Raw genomic sequence first — 18185 nt, 5'->3', positions numbered from 1 at the left:
TCTCTGTGTTTACTGTAGCTATTGTAACACAATACGGTAAACAAACATATTGATCTGCGATCCTTGAAATACAATTAGAACTAGTCAAACAATCTGACAACTTTATTCCTGAAGTCCCTGGCTTACAGTACAGACCCGTTTACGTGCGGATGTTGGGAGTCAAGCCGTCCCGACTGCGTGTTAAGAGGGCCATGCTGAAAAAGTGTCTATGATACACTTAGAAAAAAAAGCTGTTATTTTCTGCTCTTTCATGTTCGCATTTTTTTTCTCTTATGAAGTCTGTCATTCACCACAAATGAAGGATTTCGGTATTTTCTGCATTTTGCTCCTCAATAAATCTTACATCAGTTGTACAGCACTAAGGGCTTCTGTAGGCAAAATTCTGACCTTTTCAACGACATCCTCCTTGTCGTCGTCATTGTCATTTAGGCCTGCTTTATTAGAATTCTTGCCATTACTTTCGCGGTCCGATGTAGCCTCGCAGCCTGTTAATACTTCAGGGTGTGTGTCTCTGTCGCTTTCATTCATGCTGCCTTGTAGAGTGTGTTAAGCTTTGAGGGCTCAGCCCAGTGCTAATTCATCATTAGCAGTAAGGCATTCCCTGAGAAATGTCCTGCCCTCTTCCACCCTTTGACTTCACCACCTCAACCAAGCTTCACAATCATCACTGCGGTGTACAGTATTAAATTGTTTGTTTAAAACTTATACTCTGTGTAGATATATAAAATATAGTCTTTTGTCTGGTAAGAAAAAATTTCCCGAGAACCTAACCCCCTCTATTTACATTAATTCTTTTAGGGAAATTTGATTCACTTAACATTGTTTTGCTTAAAGTAGCATTTTTCAGGAACATGACTACAACATTAAGCGAGGAGTTACTGTATTTCCCTTTATTCAACAGTCACCAAGTTTATAATCCTTCAAAAAGTGAATACCCCTTTTACAGACCAAAATGCTTGTACAGTACCTATCACTACGTGGTCCAGGCCCCTTGTCACTACTGTATGACAAGTAACAACAAATTAGAACCAAAAAGCATGTTGCATTGAGATGTATGTTTACAAAGAGAGAATGTATAAAAATCTGGAGGCATAGGAAGTTTATAATTAAAGAGCCTAACACTGACACAGCAATGCATTGATAATTTTAAATGACAGCTATCAAATAACTGTTAATTCTCTTAGTGCTTCCCTGTTCTATTCCCTTATGCAGTCAGAAAAATATTAACTTCACATTGGAATGCTATTGAGACTGGATGCGCACGTTTAATTGAGGTACTAAGGGCTTCCGTGACACAGTCACAGCAGAAAAAAGGACACATGAGCACATTAATCAGTCCAGCAGTACTTGCTTAAGCTACCCCACTGCCACCAACTAAAACAGAAACGTAAAATGCAGAGGATCATCACTACGTACAATTTTAATTATTCTTAAAAGGAGAAAATTCAACTGTTGTGGAGCTCGTTGTATAGTAAATGGACCATTTCTGAAAAGTGATTGATTAGCCCAGCAGTTTTCTTGTCTTGAAAAGTTATTTTCCTTTTAAATTTTGCTTAGGACTTGTAAGCTGCATTTGTTTAATTTTATAATTAGAAAAATAACCTTTGTGAGCATAAAAATGCACACTTGAACTTTTCCCAGTATAAGCCTGGAGACATTTACCTCCCATTAAATGAAATTAATGCCATCACAGCATCCTTGGATTACTAAAGAATTGCTAGTCTGGCTAGAGTAGTCGTAACTCTAGTGATTTAACATATAAATTAGACTCGGTAGTGCTTGAATTATACATTTTTCAGAATAGGGGAAAAATTATCATACATTACAAATATTTTGGACCCTGACTCTGCACAATGCTGAATGTTTCCTGGAAGATAATGAGTAGGACCCTACCAAATTCATGGTCCATTTTGGTGAATTTCATGGTCATACGATTTTAAAAAAATCTGAAATGTCACAATTTCAGCTATTTAAATCTGAAATTTCATGTTGTAATTATAGGGGTTCTGACCCAAAAAGGAGTTGGTGGGGGAGGGTCGCAAGGTTATTGTAAGGGGAGGGGTGTGTGGTACTGCTACCCTTACTTCTGCGCTGCTGCTGATCGCGGCACTGCCTTCAGAACTGGGCAGCTGGAGAGCAGCAGCTGCTGGCCAGCAGCAGCTGCTGGCCAGGAATCCAGCTCAGAAGGCAGAGCCACCGCCAACAGCAGTGCAGATGTAAGATGTCATGGTATGATATTGCCACCCCTATTTCTGTGCTGCCGCTGGCGGGGTGTTGCCTTCAGAGCTGGATGCCCCTCCAACAGTTGCTTCTCTCCAGGCCGCTCTGCTCTGAAGTCAGCACAGAAGCGAGGGTGGCAATACCGTAACCCCCCTAAAATAACCTTGTGTCCCCCTTGCAACTCCCTTTTGGGTCAGGAACTCCAATTTGAGAAATGCTGGTCTCCCCCGTGAAATCTGTATAGTATAGGGTAAAAGCAGACAAAAGACCAGATTTTATGGTCTGTGACGTGTTTCTCATGGCTGTGAATTTGGTAGGGTCCCAGTAATGAGCACTCTCAGCTCCAACTAGTCAGACCATGTCATCCTTCTTCGGATGTTCCCATAGTTCTCCTTCTCCACGGCATCAACTTTAAGCTTCTTGTCTTTACTTTCAAAGTCCTACAAAACTCCAACCTTTTTTGAATGGCACTGCCCTCCTTCCACCTCAATAATGTCAACGCGAATAATGCACTTCTCTACTCTTACTATAACTGTTTCTACGCTTTCTTCCTTGCCAAACTCTCAATGCATAGAACGCCTGCCCTGCGCTGATACACTCGAACATTGCTTTATCATTCAAATCCCTTCCCCTGAGATAGTGACAAGAAATGAGGCAACCAAGACATTTAAACATCAAGTATAAAAATGCCTTTATTTCTTCATGCTAGCGAATAGTCTTGAGTGAGTAGCTGTGTGACCTTATTTCTGTTACCCTGTCTCTCCACCTGCAGCTACTCCCGACTGCCATGTTAGACCCACATAGCTTCATGTCTGAAGTTGATTAGTTTGCCAGCTAGCTCCTCATGATGGGGTTCTTGTCTTTTATCTGCATTATGAGCAATCTGATATACTCGAGTGCCATAAAGTAATTAATAATAATAATAATAATACTTGTGTCTCGCACTGGTTGAGGAATGAAGCTCATAACCCGAACTGATGCCCTGTGTGGGAATGAGTGATTTCAACAAGGCTTGCAGGAACAAATCCATTCACAATGGTCCACCTCTGAAGCTGAGGCTGCTGCATTTTCACAAGTTGAGAGGGCAGTTATGCTTTCTGGTATTTTATTTATTTTTTAAACAATTATCAACGTATTCAAATTTTTCAGCGTTTAGTTAGGGAGCTCATCAGTTGCTCTGAAGAGCCTGATGTTTACTTAGGCTATGCAGTCAGAACTGGAGCATGTTGGGAATTATTTTTACAAAACGTTTCACATTGGAAAATGCCAATTCACTGAACAAAACTGTTCACTGGAAAGGGCCGGCTTTGACAAATTTCCTGTTTTGCCGCCGCCTTTTTTTTTTTTTTTTTTTTTGAAAAAAATGCCTTTTTGACATTTCTAAAATGAAAAATTTCAGGTTTTCAGGTTGAAACAACTATTTCTTAGGAAATTTAAGTTAATTTATAGCTTTAAAAAAGGTCAACAATCAAAACAATTGACCCAATCCGATTTGGAGGTGGGGGGCTGGGGATTTTTCCCTGATGAAAATTTTCAACATTTTTGCCATAATTTGGGATTGGAAATTTTTTCAAAATCCTCGCAAGATGGGAGAACTGTTTCCTGCCTAATTCTATTTAAACACTGAAGGGAGAGTTTATAGTCTGAAACAATCTCCTGCAACATAATTCTTCAGCTATTTATACATACAGTATTGCCATGTTACAAATATAGACAGCATGTTATTTACAGTGTGTGATGCATTTAAACTCTTTTCATTTTCACACTATTGATAGAGAAGTAGGTGAATTACTAATTGGTTTTTTTGTGTCTCTCCCTGCCACTACTGAATGAGTAATGAGTGAAATGTTTTAAGTGATTTGATATCATGAGTGCAGAAATTCAACCAGTAGTAAACATTACTTTACACAATCCAAAAAAAAGAGAGCGAGATCAGGTGTTAAAATATGCATGAGAATGCAATATCTGAATTGAATATTTCTTTTTTAAAAAATCCTATATAAATAGATGTGATTCTGCACAGACCATAAAAACTTTTATTCCCCAGCTGCACCCTATGATTTCAGATGCATATTGGGAGCTTGATATGAAACACATACTTTCTTCTTTCCTGCTGCAGGAAATGGATGCTGAGCTGCTACATTAAACATCTTTTAAATTGATCTTATTCAGGGAGGGAATGGGGGAAAAATATTTCTTATAGTAAAGAATGTAATTAGAGACCATATTACATTTGATACTGCCACACACTTGCTAGGTACACTTGGAAGGTTAATTATCAAATTCAATTTATTTAATCTAAGAATACAAATGCTTTAAAAAACACAAAGGACCCAATCCTGCAAGGTGTTGAGAATCTCCTATGAAGGGCTGAGCACCCTTCACTGCCACTGACACCAGAACTGAGGGCATTCAGCCCCTCACAGGAAGTTCAATCATCAGTTTGAGTAATGTTTAGCCAGCAGTGCAGCATCCATTTTTCTGCAGCGGGAAAGAATAAAGTATGATAATTATACAGCCACTGAAATCATACTGCCGTGCTAGGAAATAAAAGTTTTTATAGCCTGCACAGTACAACATCTATTTATAGATTTAAAAAAATTTACAATTCATGTATTGTATTCTCATGCATCTTTAACACTTGGCATTTTGTTGTTTTTTTAAAAAATGGTATACAAAAATGCTACAAAAATGACTGGTTGCATTTCTACAGTCATTATACCAAACTACTAATCATTTAAAGCATTTCATTCATTATTCATTCAGCAGAGGAGGAAAAAACAACAACAGTTCATCTCCTGCTTTTCTATCAATGGTATGAAAACAACTGAGCCTTTAAAACACTACACAACTAAGTAACATGCTCTCTATATTTCAACACAGCAATACCTCTGTTTAAACTATGTATAAATATCTGAAGAATTATTTTGCAGGGGGTTCTTTCAGATTATAAACTCTCCTCTCAATGTTCTTAACACCAGGAACTACAAAACAGCAGATACTTAACTAATGGTTGAAAAAGATTAACAGTTATGATTAAGAAAAACAAAAAGAGCTGAAAATGAGAGGATCATTTTACAATATTGGTAAGTGTGTGAAAGTGAAGATGCCTCCATTTCAGAAGTATCTCACCATGGACGGAGAGTCATTCTTAGAGTCTATCTGAAACAACACATTCACACACATGACAACAGAGTTTGGGCTTATGAGGTAGATCCTTCAGATGCTAGAAGACATTTTTATTATTGTTTTCGGCACCCATGAATATACCAGGCACCTCATAATGCAGATTAATAATAAGATCCCTGCCCTGAGAAATTTACAAACAGGATGCAAAGAGAGAGATAATAAAAAAGTAGGGTGGGATTGGGGGGAGTAGACACAGGATTACAGAAATAAGATCATATGGTTCTGCAGTAAAGATTAGTGCACAGCACAAAGAAGAGGTGGCATTTTTTCAAATGTCTAAATAAATGACTTCATTGGCTCACTTCCTTTGTCACTGAAAAAGGGTGTTTGAAGGCAGGAAGTAACTTAAGCAGAGACGTCCCTTGGGTATGGCAAATCGTGTGACTGCTCTGGACCCCGCGCTTTGGGGCCTCCTCCCCGGGCCAGTGTGATTGGCTGGTAGGGGAGACCCGGACGCGCAGGGCAGCACCCAAGACCCTGGGCATCCCCTGCACTCGTAGTTCCCACACCTATGGAGGGGGCTGATTTGTCCCAGGCTCCGCATTCCGCTAGATACAGCTCTGGACTTAAGAGAGAGTGAGGGCATGTTGTGTAGCAGTTCAGGACAGACATGGAAGAAAGCCTGAAGATGGCTGTCAGATGAAGTCAGATAAGTAGGAAGAGGAGGAGCAGTTATACAGGGCCTTAAAAATGAGGATGAGGATCTTGGAGTTGATGTTGAGGAGGAGAGTGAATCAGCACACGGATTCAAGAAGTGTTATGCCTGGTTTACAGTGTGAGGTGGGAGGGAATCAATCTAAGTTACACAACTTCAGCTGCGTGAATACATGCAGACTACATGCAATAAATCAACCCCCGCTGGATCGATCACTGCCTGCCGATCTGGTGGGTAGTGTAGACATACTCTTAGTCTCTGCATCATGCATGAAATGGAGAGTACAGTACAGGAGCCAGGGTAGGCAGAGAGGAGAAGGCTGTAACAATCAAGGCAGGAGATGGTGAAGGCCAGAATGAGAGTTTCAGTTGTGTGAACAGATAATATGGCCAGAAGAGCCACATAATTAGACCAGATGGACAGAACAAAGACCTTAGAAGGAACAAATGGCAAGATTTGGACACCATGTAGATGCGCAGAGTGAGGGAGAAAAAAAAAAGAGTTGAAGATGAACCCCAGGTTATGGGTCTCAGCGACAGGGAAGATGGTGTTATGCTCACCGGCAACAGAGAATGGGGGGAGTGGATATGGTTTCAGAGGAAAGATCATGAGTTTATTTTTGGCCATGTTAAGTGTGAGTTGACGGCAAATACCTGGGAAGAGATGTTAGAGATAGAGGATGAGCCACAGGGTTAGAGGGAGGGAGGCGGGGTGGGAATGGAGAAATAATAATTTGTATAGAAATGGGCAGTGAAAGCAGCGTGAAGAGATTCAATTACCCACAGTAAGGGAGAGGAGGCGGGGGCCTAGGACAGAACCCAGTGTTACCCATATGAATAGAGGCAGTGGGAGGAGCAGCTGAGAGGTCAAGAAGGATGAGGATGGAGTAGAGGGTCCTAAGATCTGGCCAGGAAATAATCAGTCATTAGAAACCTGGGCAAAAAAAGCAGTTTCAGTGGAGTGGAGAAGATAGATGCCAGATTGGAGTAGTCCAGAAGGAGAAGAAATAGAAATGAGAATAAAGGAGGTGGGCCAGTACCTGGAGTCAAGAGTCAGTTATTTTTGGAGGATGGAGAAAGCAGAGCACACCTGTAATCTGAGGGTGACAGAGAAGAGAAGGGACTGAAGGTGATAAACATGCTACAAAAACCTATATAGAGCAGAGCAGAGAGAGGTCAGCACCCCCAAGAAATCCCTTCTGGCCAACCCAGGTACAACTGCATATGACAACAGGGAAGCACAGTCCAGCCAACAAAGGTTCTTTTGGAATTGGAGAAGGGTTGGAAAGGAAGACTGTAGGACAGGATGCCAATGGAGCACTCAATGCAAAGACACATTAAAATGACCCACTGAAGTACTGTACTGAGAGAATGGCGCTTCCCAACAATGTGAAGAATAATAAACTATAAAGAAAAACCTTGTTTTATTTTTTTCTAGTTTTCTTCAGTGAAAGAGATTTTCGTGGGCAGATGTAGCAATTCTGTATGCTACTGAGCAAACATGTTATCATCAAGAACAGTATGAGGAAATACCCATTCTGTATTCTGCAAGTGTTATCCCTCCCCATCCTGCCTCCCCAAAAAACCCTAGGGTTTCAATCATCTATTGAGAAATGAAAATGTCTAAAATCTGTGCCGATAGGACTGTGTGACAAAGAGAACTAGGTTAAGAACTTCAAATATTTTGGAATAAATTATTCTTCCAATGTGCATTTCCTATTACTATATAAAGAGAGTTTTGAGCATGCACTATGTGAAAACAGATCTCCCTTTAGTTATATGTAATCCCAACTACAATTTAAAGCTAATTTCTTATTTAACAAAACAAATATCAGAACAAACAATTTTTTTTTATAATGTCAAAGTAACAGGCAGCACATAAATTCACAGTAGCAAACCAGGAGTAAACTGCAAGGATGATGCTACATAAATATGCATTATTACAGTCAGGTAAAAGGTACTCACTGAATCCTCATCTTGAATCATCTGTACTAAATTATCAAGTACAGGAGTAAGATTTCTGCAGGGCAAAAAGTGATGGAGACAATTAAATCAGCAGTTTTTTGCTATCAATTTTGCTAGTATTTATAAAAAAAATAAAAACCTTACTTGGATTTCATGTTGTTAAAGTTTTTGCCTAACGCCAAGTGTTTTATTGATCGATTTTTACTAAGCCAGATTACAAGTGTTGAGAGATCAGATTCTAGGCCTGTGAGGAATCAGATTAAATGCAGAATTAAAAACACACTCCACTTGCTAGATAGGGTTGAATCAACAAAACCACATTCATGTGAGTGACTTTACACCAACACGCCAAGTTAAATGTCCCAGAGTCATTTAACTCTGGGACACATTTTAAATTCTTTTATTTTTAAATCTTTTGGTCTCCTTTCATTTTCCATCGTTCCACAAGGCAAGCCTATTGTTTGTGATCAAACCATTTAAAAGCTCTCTGCTAATCAGCAACTGCATACGCAGCAGAAAAAGAGGACAAGGATTTAATCCCTAAACCTCAGTCCACCAGGGAAGATGAGGACAAACATTCTTCTCTTTATTAAGCAATGGAGGTCTTTTCTGTTCCTTGGCACTGAGAATTAGAGGAACATGCTACATTGCCAGCCTCAACAGTTATATGTACCAACGTGCTCTTGCAGCCTCCAGATACAAAAAGGCCTGCCGGGCCGGGCCAGTTTGTTTACCTGCCGCGTCGGCAGGTTCGGCGGACCGTGGCTCCCATTGTCCGCAGTTCGCTGTACCAGACCAAAGCTTCCTGCTGCCCCCATTGGCTAAAACAGGCTGCATTTCATCAGGGCTACCCAGAGGATTCAGGGGCCTTGGGGTCTTCAACAGCGAGGGGCTCCCGCTTCGGCAATAATTTGGTGGTGGGGGGTCCTTCCGCTCCGGGACCTGTTGCCGAAGTGCCCTGAAGACCCATGGTGGGGGGCCCCCGCCACCGAATTGCCGCTGAAGCCCCTGCAAGTTTTCTGGGGCCCCCGGAGTGAGTGAAGGACCCTGCTCCAGGGGCCCCAAAAAACTCTTGTGGGGGCCCCTGTGGGGCCTGGGGCAAATTGCCCCACTTGCCCACACCCCCTGGGTGCCCCTGTATTTCATTCTGTTCTTGGGTGAGAAAATGAATATGCTGCAGTCTGCCTACGATATTGATAAAGGTAATGTTTCACCTGATGAAATTTACTAGGCACTGGATAACTTTCAGATTCAGCTATCATAAGCTTAAACAAAGCCAAGGACTCACTCTGCTTTGATGACATTCTTAATAAAACCTGTTGCAATACTGAAAAATTACACACAAAGCCCTATGGTGCATAAACATTATTACATCATGGGATAAAATGATTTAAGTCGCCTTTCTTAATCAGCTTCAGGAAATGCATTACCTTTCACCCCTTTTACATGTACTTACCATTGTCTGAAATGTCTAGGCTGGTGATATTGTGTATTTCTGCTATGCACCCTTCCAGAACTTGTGCACCTCCAGATCTCAGCTAGAGACAGACAAAATATCTGCAACTAATTAAGGTATTTTGATAACACAGAAAATAGCAACAGGAATTTTGTAAATATAAATGGCACCACACAGAGCAAAAATAGCAGCATTATAACTTGTTGACATTAATGCTACAGCCTACACAGAAATCATCTCTAAGCTAATCTCTCGTGATATGCATATAATAAAAGAGTAAAATTATCTCTTTTTTTCTGGTAAGAGGTATTGGACAGAAGCTTAACCAGGGATGAGTTTTAATGGTACTGACAACCCTCCTTTCATCCTTCAAGCTGGCAGAAACTTCGGGGTTTTGCTGCCTGCCTTATTGAAAAAATGTTTGAGTGCTTTTAAGTTCCTAGTGGGAAGTATGGATATCAATCAAAGTCAAAGCCAATGCCAAAGATATTATGCATTCCTTTCCATCCTTGAATTCCAGAGACAACGAATTCCCATAAGAGCCCTCTGCTACCTCTAAGCACCAAAGTAAGATGCTCTGTGCAGCAGAGGGAAGGGAGTTGGTGATAAGGAGCAACAAGTCAAGGATCAGCAGCGGTTTGGTGTTTTTGATCAATCATGACTTTTTAAAAAAACTTTATAACAGCTGTAATATGTAATCAAATCATAACAGCTAGGATTAGAAGATGAGCTTTTCCTTATTTCAAAATGGAGATGAGGAAAAACATTAAGATAGAAAGGATTACTTGTGTGGTTTAGAGTACTGCATTATTAATCTGAATTATTGCAGCATATTAAAATACAGTTTCAAGATTCAGTGAAATGTCTGAAAAAGGCTTCAAAGGGAAGTACAATATCAGGGATACAAATGATTAAAACCAGAGACTTTAAAAGGTTATTAACTCTTGACCATTTCTATGAATTGCATATTCAAGTAATGTTTTCAGGGAAGGAAAAACATTTTCATATTTCTTATTAACGCAACACAATCACATCTTCCCTACATAAACATCACCCAGAGTAGGACCACTTAAAAAAAAAAAAAAAGACAGCAATGATACATTATTTTATATTTTCAAAACATTTTCCACTCCAAACTATTTTCTGGTTTTCATGAAACCAAAAGACAGGGTTTATAAGCATAAAGCTGCCATTTCACCCTTTTTTTTTTTTTTGGTGGCGGGGGGGGGGAGAAACAGTGTCACTGTTATATTGCTATACATAAAAAAGGGACAACATTTCACCTCATTTGTAGATTTGACCAAATATCCTGAATCAAGTCGGCAGATTTTTGTGAATATTTTCTAAGCAAAAATGGCCCTTTAACCCAGCTCTAATCCAGATTCACTAATATTTTGCAGCAATATATTTTCAGTTCCAGCAATTTTTAAGAAAGGTTGTAGCTTTCTCATCGGTGGACAAAGAGCTTAATGCCCCAATTTGGACTTTTGTTACAGTGATTGGCCCAAGCTCAAATATTAGATATAAAATATGCCTAAACCAAGAAGGATATTTTGTGCCCAGCCCCTCTTTTTTTAAATGGACTGAAAGAAAACCCTGGATCCAAACCCTCTTGGAACTGGTAGAGTTAAAAATCTAAATCTGGATCAAAATTTGTGCAGCTTTACTCCATCACTAATTTACTAATAGCATTTGTAACACTTGCAGTATGTGTGCCAGAATCATTCCACTTCACTTTGGAATTTGCTCATTGATCACATCCTACTAGAAAACCCCTTTACACAAGCTGCCACATTAATGATTGTTAAGCCAGTGGAACTGGCAGATTATACTGACTCAGCCTTTATTTAATTTGTCTTTTTAAAAATATGGACATTTTACTGGCGTATTATAAATTTGGCTTTGCTCGGACTTGAACTCGTGTTAAATAAAAAAGATAAAAGTACAACTTTAACAAACATTTCTTTGAGTACACTTTTTATTGGCTACATTTCAACAGACTGTCAGTTTCTGTACTCACAGAATTCCTTTTTGGATTCAAAAAGTCTTATCAGATTCTGTATCAATCAATAGTATGGTACAATTTCTCTGCACCAAAATTACATCCAAAATAGGACTTAAATGCCAATTCTGTGCATGCTTCAAATACACACAGGAACAATTTTTAAAAGGGCAGCTTTTAAGTTTGCATCCACAATTTTATACACTTCTACCCCAATATAATGCAACCCAATATAACATGAATTCGGCTATAACGCGGTAAAGCAGCGCTCTGGGGGGGGCAGGGCTGCGCACTCCGGTGGATCAAAGCAAGTTTGATATAACACGGTTTCACCTATAATGCAGTAAGATTTTTTGGCTCCCGGGGACAGCTTTATATTGGGGTAGAGGTATATTTGCAATCTTTAGGGGACACAAATATAAGAATATTGATGTCTGCTTAATGTAAGTGTAAAGAAACATTTGATCCCAAAAGTCACAGAGAGTCAAAATTATATTATTTGCTCACACAAAAGACAGGTGTACAAAAATAGAGATTAGATTTACAGTCCTATGTAAACTTGACCCATGACAGGATATAAAAACCCACATCCTGTGTCCATACTTCTGAGATTACAAATACCAGAATGTCACATATTAAGAATCAGCTCTTCAGCAATTAAAAAGCAGAAGGCACAGCAGAAGCTGTAATGTACCAGTATGCGGGGAGTGAAAAAAAAAGCTGCTTACTGATTCAATGGTTAATATGCTAAAGGTAAGGCATGGAGGGTACTTACACAGTGACCAAGCTAAGGGAAGCAGAAGGGAAAAGAGTGAAATATATCAGTGCTGAGCAGGTAAAAATAAAACTGCAGTTTTCATAATAAAATTAGCAATATAAAACAATCAAGCTCTGGATTGGAGTTAGTACACCAGAAATTTGATGTGCAGGCAAATAAAGAGAAAACAGAGGAAAGGAGAAATTTATCTTTCCATGCAGAATTAAGGCTCCCGGCCCTGCAGCCTGGATATAACTTTGCATGAGAAGGAAGGACAAAGGTGGAAGCATGAGGGCTTCCTGCCTCTTATTGTACACCCTCACGGGAGCTGGAGCTGGGAGAGAGGAGGAAAACTGGCTCACAGGCTTTATTGCTGGGCAAAGGCTACACTGATTTCATCCAGAGCGAATCAGTGGATTAACCAGGCCAGGGTGAGCCAGTTCCAGCTCCTGTTATGGTGCTTCCTACCCTACATTATGGATGAGATTGTTGCAAGCATAACTTTTTTTAAAAAGCACAAGAGGATGGATGAAGTTTAGGCATGGGGAGACAAGTCAGGGCAAGGGAGTATGGAGAAATGTCAGTTGACGGACTGGCTCAATTTTCTCTTTTACAGCTGTTTTAAGTTCAGTTTGTCTTGAGGGAGGTAATCCTTCAAACTAAGCTAAGCAGGAAGCCTATTTAAGTCACCAAAAGGCAGATGAGAACATCTTCTCCTGACTGTCACATTACTCCTGGTATATTCTTCCTCCAGTGGGGCAGGAACCACAGCACCAGTACAGGCTTGGGCAGTTTAATTAAGAAAGGCATGAGTGAGAAAGGGGCTGGGCTCTCTACACAAGATGTGGAAGAGGGCTCACAAAGTGATAGGTATATGCCATGATCAGACTTGGCTCAGTGTCTAACACAGCATGGCCCCCAACTTGAGGGGCTTCCCTCGACCCCTAGGACCTGGTGGTTTAGCTTTCTCCTCTACTGACTGCAGAAACTGCCTAATTCAATAAACTGCCCCCATTAATGCCAGTCCTTAAAGCCATGTCTGAATCTTCCTTCCTGTGAATTCCAGGCAATTATGTATGTAATTTACAATTATGAAAGTCAACTGCTCTTCAAAAAAAAAAAAAACAAAAAAAAACCCAGGACTCCATATTGTAAAAAATGGACTTCAAAACTACATCTCCCATTCCTCCCTCCCTCTTCCTGACTTGAAAGCTATCTTATTTGCAATTTACACACTACTGCTCTTTAAAAGAAAATGGTTTCAAAAGAATACAATAGATCAAAACAAAGTACTAAATGGATTAAAAAATAAGTTGAGTTTCCCTTATCAGGGAAGCTCCTAAAGTAATTCCCACTCTTTACTGTGTTCATCAAGTTGATTGCTCTCCTATGTAGAGGGGAAGAGCCAGATTTGACAGGCCCAGAATTTAAGCTATGTCAAAAATACTTTTTTATTTAAATCTTGAAAAAAATCCACCAGTTCTCACCAAATGCCAATTTCTCTCTTAGGAGACCCAGCAAAACCAGACTCTGGGTTATCTGATTATTGGATGTGCAGGTAGTGAGCTGAACCTCTGCTCTGTCAGTCTGCTTCTCTCCAGAAGCACTTCAGAGAGCAGTATTTTTATATATTTCAGTGCTCTGACTGCTCACAAAAAATCAATCAGACAGATGAAGACCATGCAATGTGAACAGGCATGTCGTGAAAACACACACAAACCGAAAGAGTTCATGAGGTCTTATTTTCAGGTGAACTAGCCTCAACTTTTCCTATCCTCTTTTCTCAACAAATCTTCACTAATTAATTCCCTTTCTTCATACTGGCTCCCAAGCATAGGCATAGTTTGACTTCTATATTTGGGGGGCAGCTTAGTCTGCCCAACAGGACTATAAATCGGGGGTGAAGGGAGGGGCAAATTCAATGCTGTCGGAGGCTTGCAGTTTGGGAAGGCAATGTTCCCTGTACCTCCCCCAAACTACGCTCATGCTACCAAGACATTATGCATCTGGTCCAGAGATGCAGATATACATCTTAGTTTGAAACTGACACAAACAGCACTCCATACATACCACTATGGATGCCCCTCCGCTAGGACATTCAAGTCACCTTTAGGAAAAACTGTGGGCCCTTTCCTCTGGGGTTTTCACTGCTAAGCTTAGGAGGACCAAAGTTCAAACTACTCTTTTCTTCTCATATTTGTTTGCAAACCCCACACAGTTGTGAGTGAGTCACTCTCCTCTTTTCCTCAACTTCTTCAGTGATCTTTTATCCTATGCAGCACTCTTGGAAACCTTCCAGTGAATGCAGCTGGGTCTTGATCCTGAGCCACGCCAAGCAGTTCTATGAGATAGAGTGCTCAGTGCCTCAAAAGAGCACACAGCAAGCTCCAGCCTGCGGAAAGGGCAGAGAACTGAAGCAAAGTAGTAAACTCTAGCTTCACACTTCCAATGGATTATTAGAAACAAGGGTGCTTATTTATTTATTTATTGTGGAAAAATTCAAAGAACATTTGGACCATGCCTCTTAAAGTGAAAGAGATGTTTAAATAATCTCTTACCAGAGGTTGCAATTGGGACTAGAAAACCAGAGTTTTCTAAGAGTGAATCTGGGAAGTCTCAAAGAGAAATTGAGGAGAAGAGAGTCAGACTGCAGAAAGAGCTTCAAGATATGCAGCTTGCTCCCACTCATTCAGCTCAGGCTGCCTGGGGTTTAGAAACCTCACCTCACATTACAATACAACTGCATTTTACAGAGGCTGCCATGCCTCTAACAATGCAGTGCTCTGCGTCGTCAAGAAAAATCTTTGCAACGAGCATTACCAGACAAGCCCACTATCGGTTACTACTAATAGTTTTACTCCTATTTGGTTGGCATAATATATAGAGAGCAGCTCATTTTTATAAAAAAAAAAAATGGATCATTTCTATATCTTTTAACTACAAAAGAGGAGCAAATGGTTCCATGTATCTGAGGAAAAGAGTAATTCTAAGTAATTGCCGCTTTCCAACTTGTTCTGATACATTATCCTTACCTCACAGCTACTGAGATCTAAAGACACCTCTTTCAGGTTCAGATTACAAGCCAAGCCTAATAAGAGCGCTCTGAAAAAGATCAAGATTAGAAGCATTATAAAACCCCAAATTCACAGCAAAACCCAAGCAGTAACAACTCCAATAATTCAGAGAGCCATATCAAAACAAAACACAGCAATTACGTTACTCTTAAATGGAAATGATAGTGTAACTCATTATGTTACCATTAGAGCCCTGCAGCGAATTCAGAAGGGATGTAAATAAATACAAAGTAAAACAGATTGTGCATCAACGTTTAATTATGTTCATCACAAATTTCCTGCATTTTCATCAGAAGAACATTAATGATTACAATATTAGAGAGCTATCATGGCAGTATAGTACAAACTATTTCCCAAAACTTGCAGGAAAAATATTGTTTTGTTTTTTTTGAAGTGTATGGTGCACTAGAATTATGCTGCAATTAACCTTAGAGCAGATAGACAGTATTTTCCCTTTCAACATAGTGTTTAGTTTTTAAAGTTAAATGTCAATTACTTGAAAATCTACATTTTCACTTGGCAAAGGTACACTGCATTATACAGTATTACTTTCATCACATAAACATAGCCATCGTCAGGGCATGCCAGTCACTGCCTTGAGAGTCCCCACTCACCTGTATTATCACTTTAGCGTATGATGCCATTGTCAATTCACAACATGGCACAGACCAAGTGACATCATAGCCTAAAAGCATGTGAATAAAATGACCTTCAGCTTACCCAAATACATGCCACTAATGCTGCAGCTCCTCTTCGCAGTTTGAACAAGCAACTGCTAGTCAACTGTTTCTACATAAACGTCACCCATTCTGTTCCCCCGGAAGTATGGCATTTCAAAGAAGTGTCAACATATAGACAATTCTCAGTTTATCCATGCTGAGAATTTCAAAGCGCTATTCCAAACAACATGGGTGCACATTACCTTTAAATTGCATGATACATAGAAGCAGGATTCCAAATTGGAGGGGGAGGCGGGAAGTCATAGAACTGAAATCCTCCAGGGTTGTCTTAAATCCATCCTTAATATAGCTCCACTGTTAACAGAATTGCACCAGGGATGAAACTGTCCCATGTAGCTAAATGCTACTGTTTGTATTGGGACCTTAGTACTAGCAGGCATGTAAGTATGTGTGCTTCTGAGAGCTCCTCAGACAACTACTAGTGGCTTTGTATGGAGGAGGCTGATGTTAATCAGTTATTCAACAGAAAGATGGAATAACTTTTTTGCCTGCCCTTCATTTCAGTCAGGGTCAAGCTAACAGAATCCCAAGTATCAGTGATAGACAAAACAATCCTGTTCTGCTGAGCCACATGCCTCAAAGAGACCAGGTGCACTGCAGATAATGTGTAACGCCTGGCATGCTGAGTACGAAAGCAACAGCAAATCAAAATTTTCATACCAGAGCCCCGACAATCCTTCACGTAAACCTTTATATCTGCCCCTCGATGTGAGCGGTAGATTCAATCCTTTTCTATTAATTCATTTATTTTCATTGTAACAACCGAGAAAGTAACTTTGAAAAATTGCTGCTGTATTAGCTCAGCAACAGCTTCCTAAAGCTTCCGTTTTCTGTCAAAGCTCCTTCTCCATAAAAACCTCTCTGAAACATGCAGTTACACGATAGAGTGAAGGTCTGACTAAGACAATTCCTAAATATTTTTAGATCACATACCATTAAAGTGCAGATCTACTCTAAAAAGCTACTATGTAGACATGGCATACTAACAGCGTTGTACACACCCCTAAGATCTTAGAATCAGCATCAATTCTTTTCTTCTCATAAACTAGCAGTAATAAAAGACACTGCAGGCCAAATGTTGTCCTCATTACACCTGTGCAACCCCACTGTGTTCTAATTATGCCTTCACTAACACCTGTGCAACCACTCTCTTCAATGGAAATGCACAGGCAAAACTGAATGGCACACTGGAAAACTGCCAGAGTTCATGTTCCAGGATCTTCAGCTCCGCAGCAGAGAGCCTGCCAGCCCCCAGAGTTCTGGCTGGAGCATGAGTTCTCCAAGCTGCTAGACTCCCAGCTCCATGGCAGTGCTGCCAGGATTTCTGCTGCAGAGCGGGGAGCCTAGAATTCTGAACGCCCAGGCTCCAGCTTGAGCTCCAGGGCACATCAGGGCTGCCAGGCACCCTGCTGTGGATCTGGGAGCCCAGGCAGTTGCTAAGACCATTGCTATTTAGCAGCAATGAAACCGTCAAGAAGGTCAATTTAACATATTGCATTTTGGGATCACCATGTTTCAGTGTTTCTGAAACTAAATTTTTAGGAGAGGTGGGGGGGGGGGAAGGTTTCCTTGTTTATGGTAAGTTTAATTAACATTTGGTTTCATTCCAATTATAAACTAAAGCAAATTCTGACATACTGAAACTTCAAGCAAACTGAGAACCCTGAATGAAATTGTTACATCCAGCTCTAGTAAATGTATGTTCAATCACTAAAGCAGATATAACTGAATACATGCAAACAGCAGATGTATTGTTTAATGTGGCATCATTTTCACAACTTTTCAGAGAATATAGTCTAGCAGTACAACAGTCAGGAATTTAAGGCTCTATTTCCAGTTCTTCCACTGGCTTGCTGTTTGACCTTGGGCAAGTCACTTAACTTTTGTGCGCCTTAGTTTCACATTGTAAAAAGGGAATTTTCCCCTCCTTCTCAGAGCTATTGCAAGGTCTATGTGTGCAAAGTGATTAGACATACACAGATGAAAGATGATAAAGAAATATTATTGGTATCGTATACCAGGTTACTTCTCAAATTCCCTTGATTCGCCTTCATTTCCAATTTACTTAAGTAAGTGATCCTCTATTTAGAGACCTCTGTAATAATTAAAGCCCAGTAAGTCTGAAAAC

The 18185-nt window shown here is 40.1% G+C and overlaps 1 protein-coding gene across 4 annotated transcripts in view; it reads right to left on the bottom strand.

Annotated features, from left to right (window-relative positions):
• CARMIL1 (capping protein regulator and myosin 1 linker 1) overlaps positions 1 to 18185 on the bottom strand; it is a 282448-nt gene that overhangs the window by 88312 nt on the left and 175951 nt on the right. For all 4 annotated transcript variants that reach the window (XR_012655331.1, XM_075062881.1, XM_075062880.1 and 1 more), the window contains exons 17-20: positions 15276 to 15345; positions 9485 to 9566; positions 8173 to 8272; positions 8029 to 8083 (exon numbers count right to left, since the gene is read on the bottom strand). Coding sequence is in view for 3 of the 4 variants with exons in the window: in XM_075062881.1 (XP_074918982.1) it covers positions 8029 to 8083; positions 8173 to 8272; positions 9485 to 9566; positions 15276 to 15345 (307 nt within the window). In the remaining variant the exon portion in view is untranslated. The remainder of the gene's footprint in view (positions 1 to 8028; positions 8084 to 8172; positions 8273 to 9484; positions 9567 to 15275; positions 15346 to 18185) is intronic.

This window comes from Chelonoidis abingdonii, chromosome 2 (assembly GCF_003597395.2).
Source record: "Chelonoidis abingdonii isolate Lonesome George chromosome 2, CheloAbing_2.0, whole genome shotgun sequence".
NCBI lineage: Eukaryota > Metazoa > Chordata > Testudines > Testudinidae > Chelonoidis > Chelonoidis abingdonii.
Note: the sequence above shows the minus strand (reverse complement) of the source record. Positions and strands in the feature narration are given on the sequence as shown.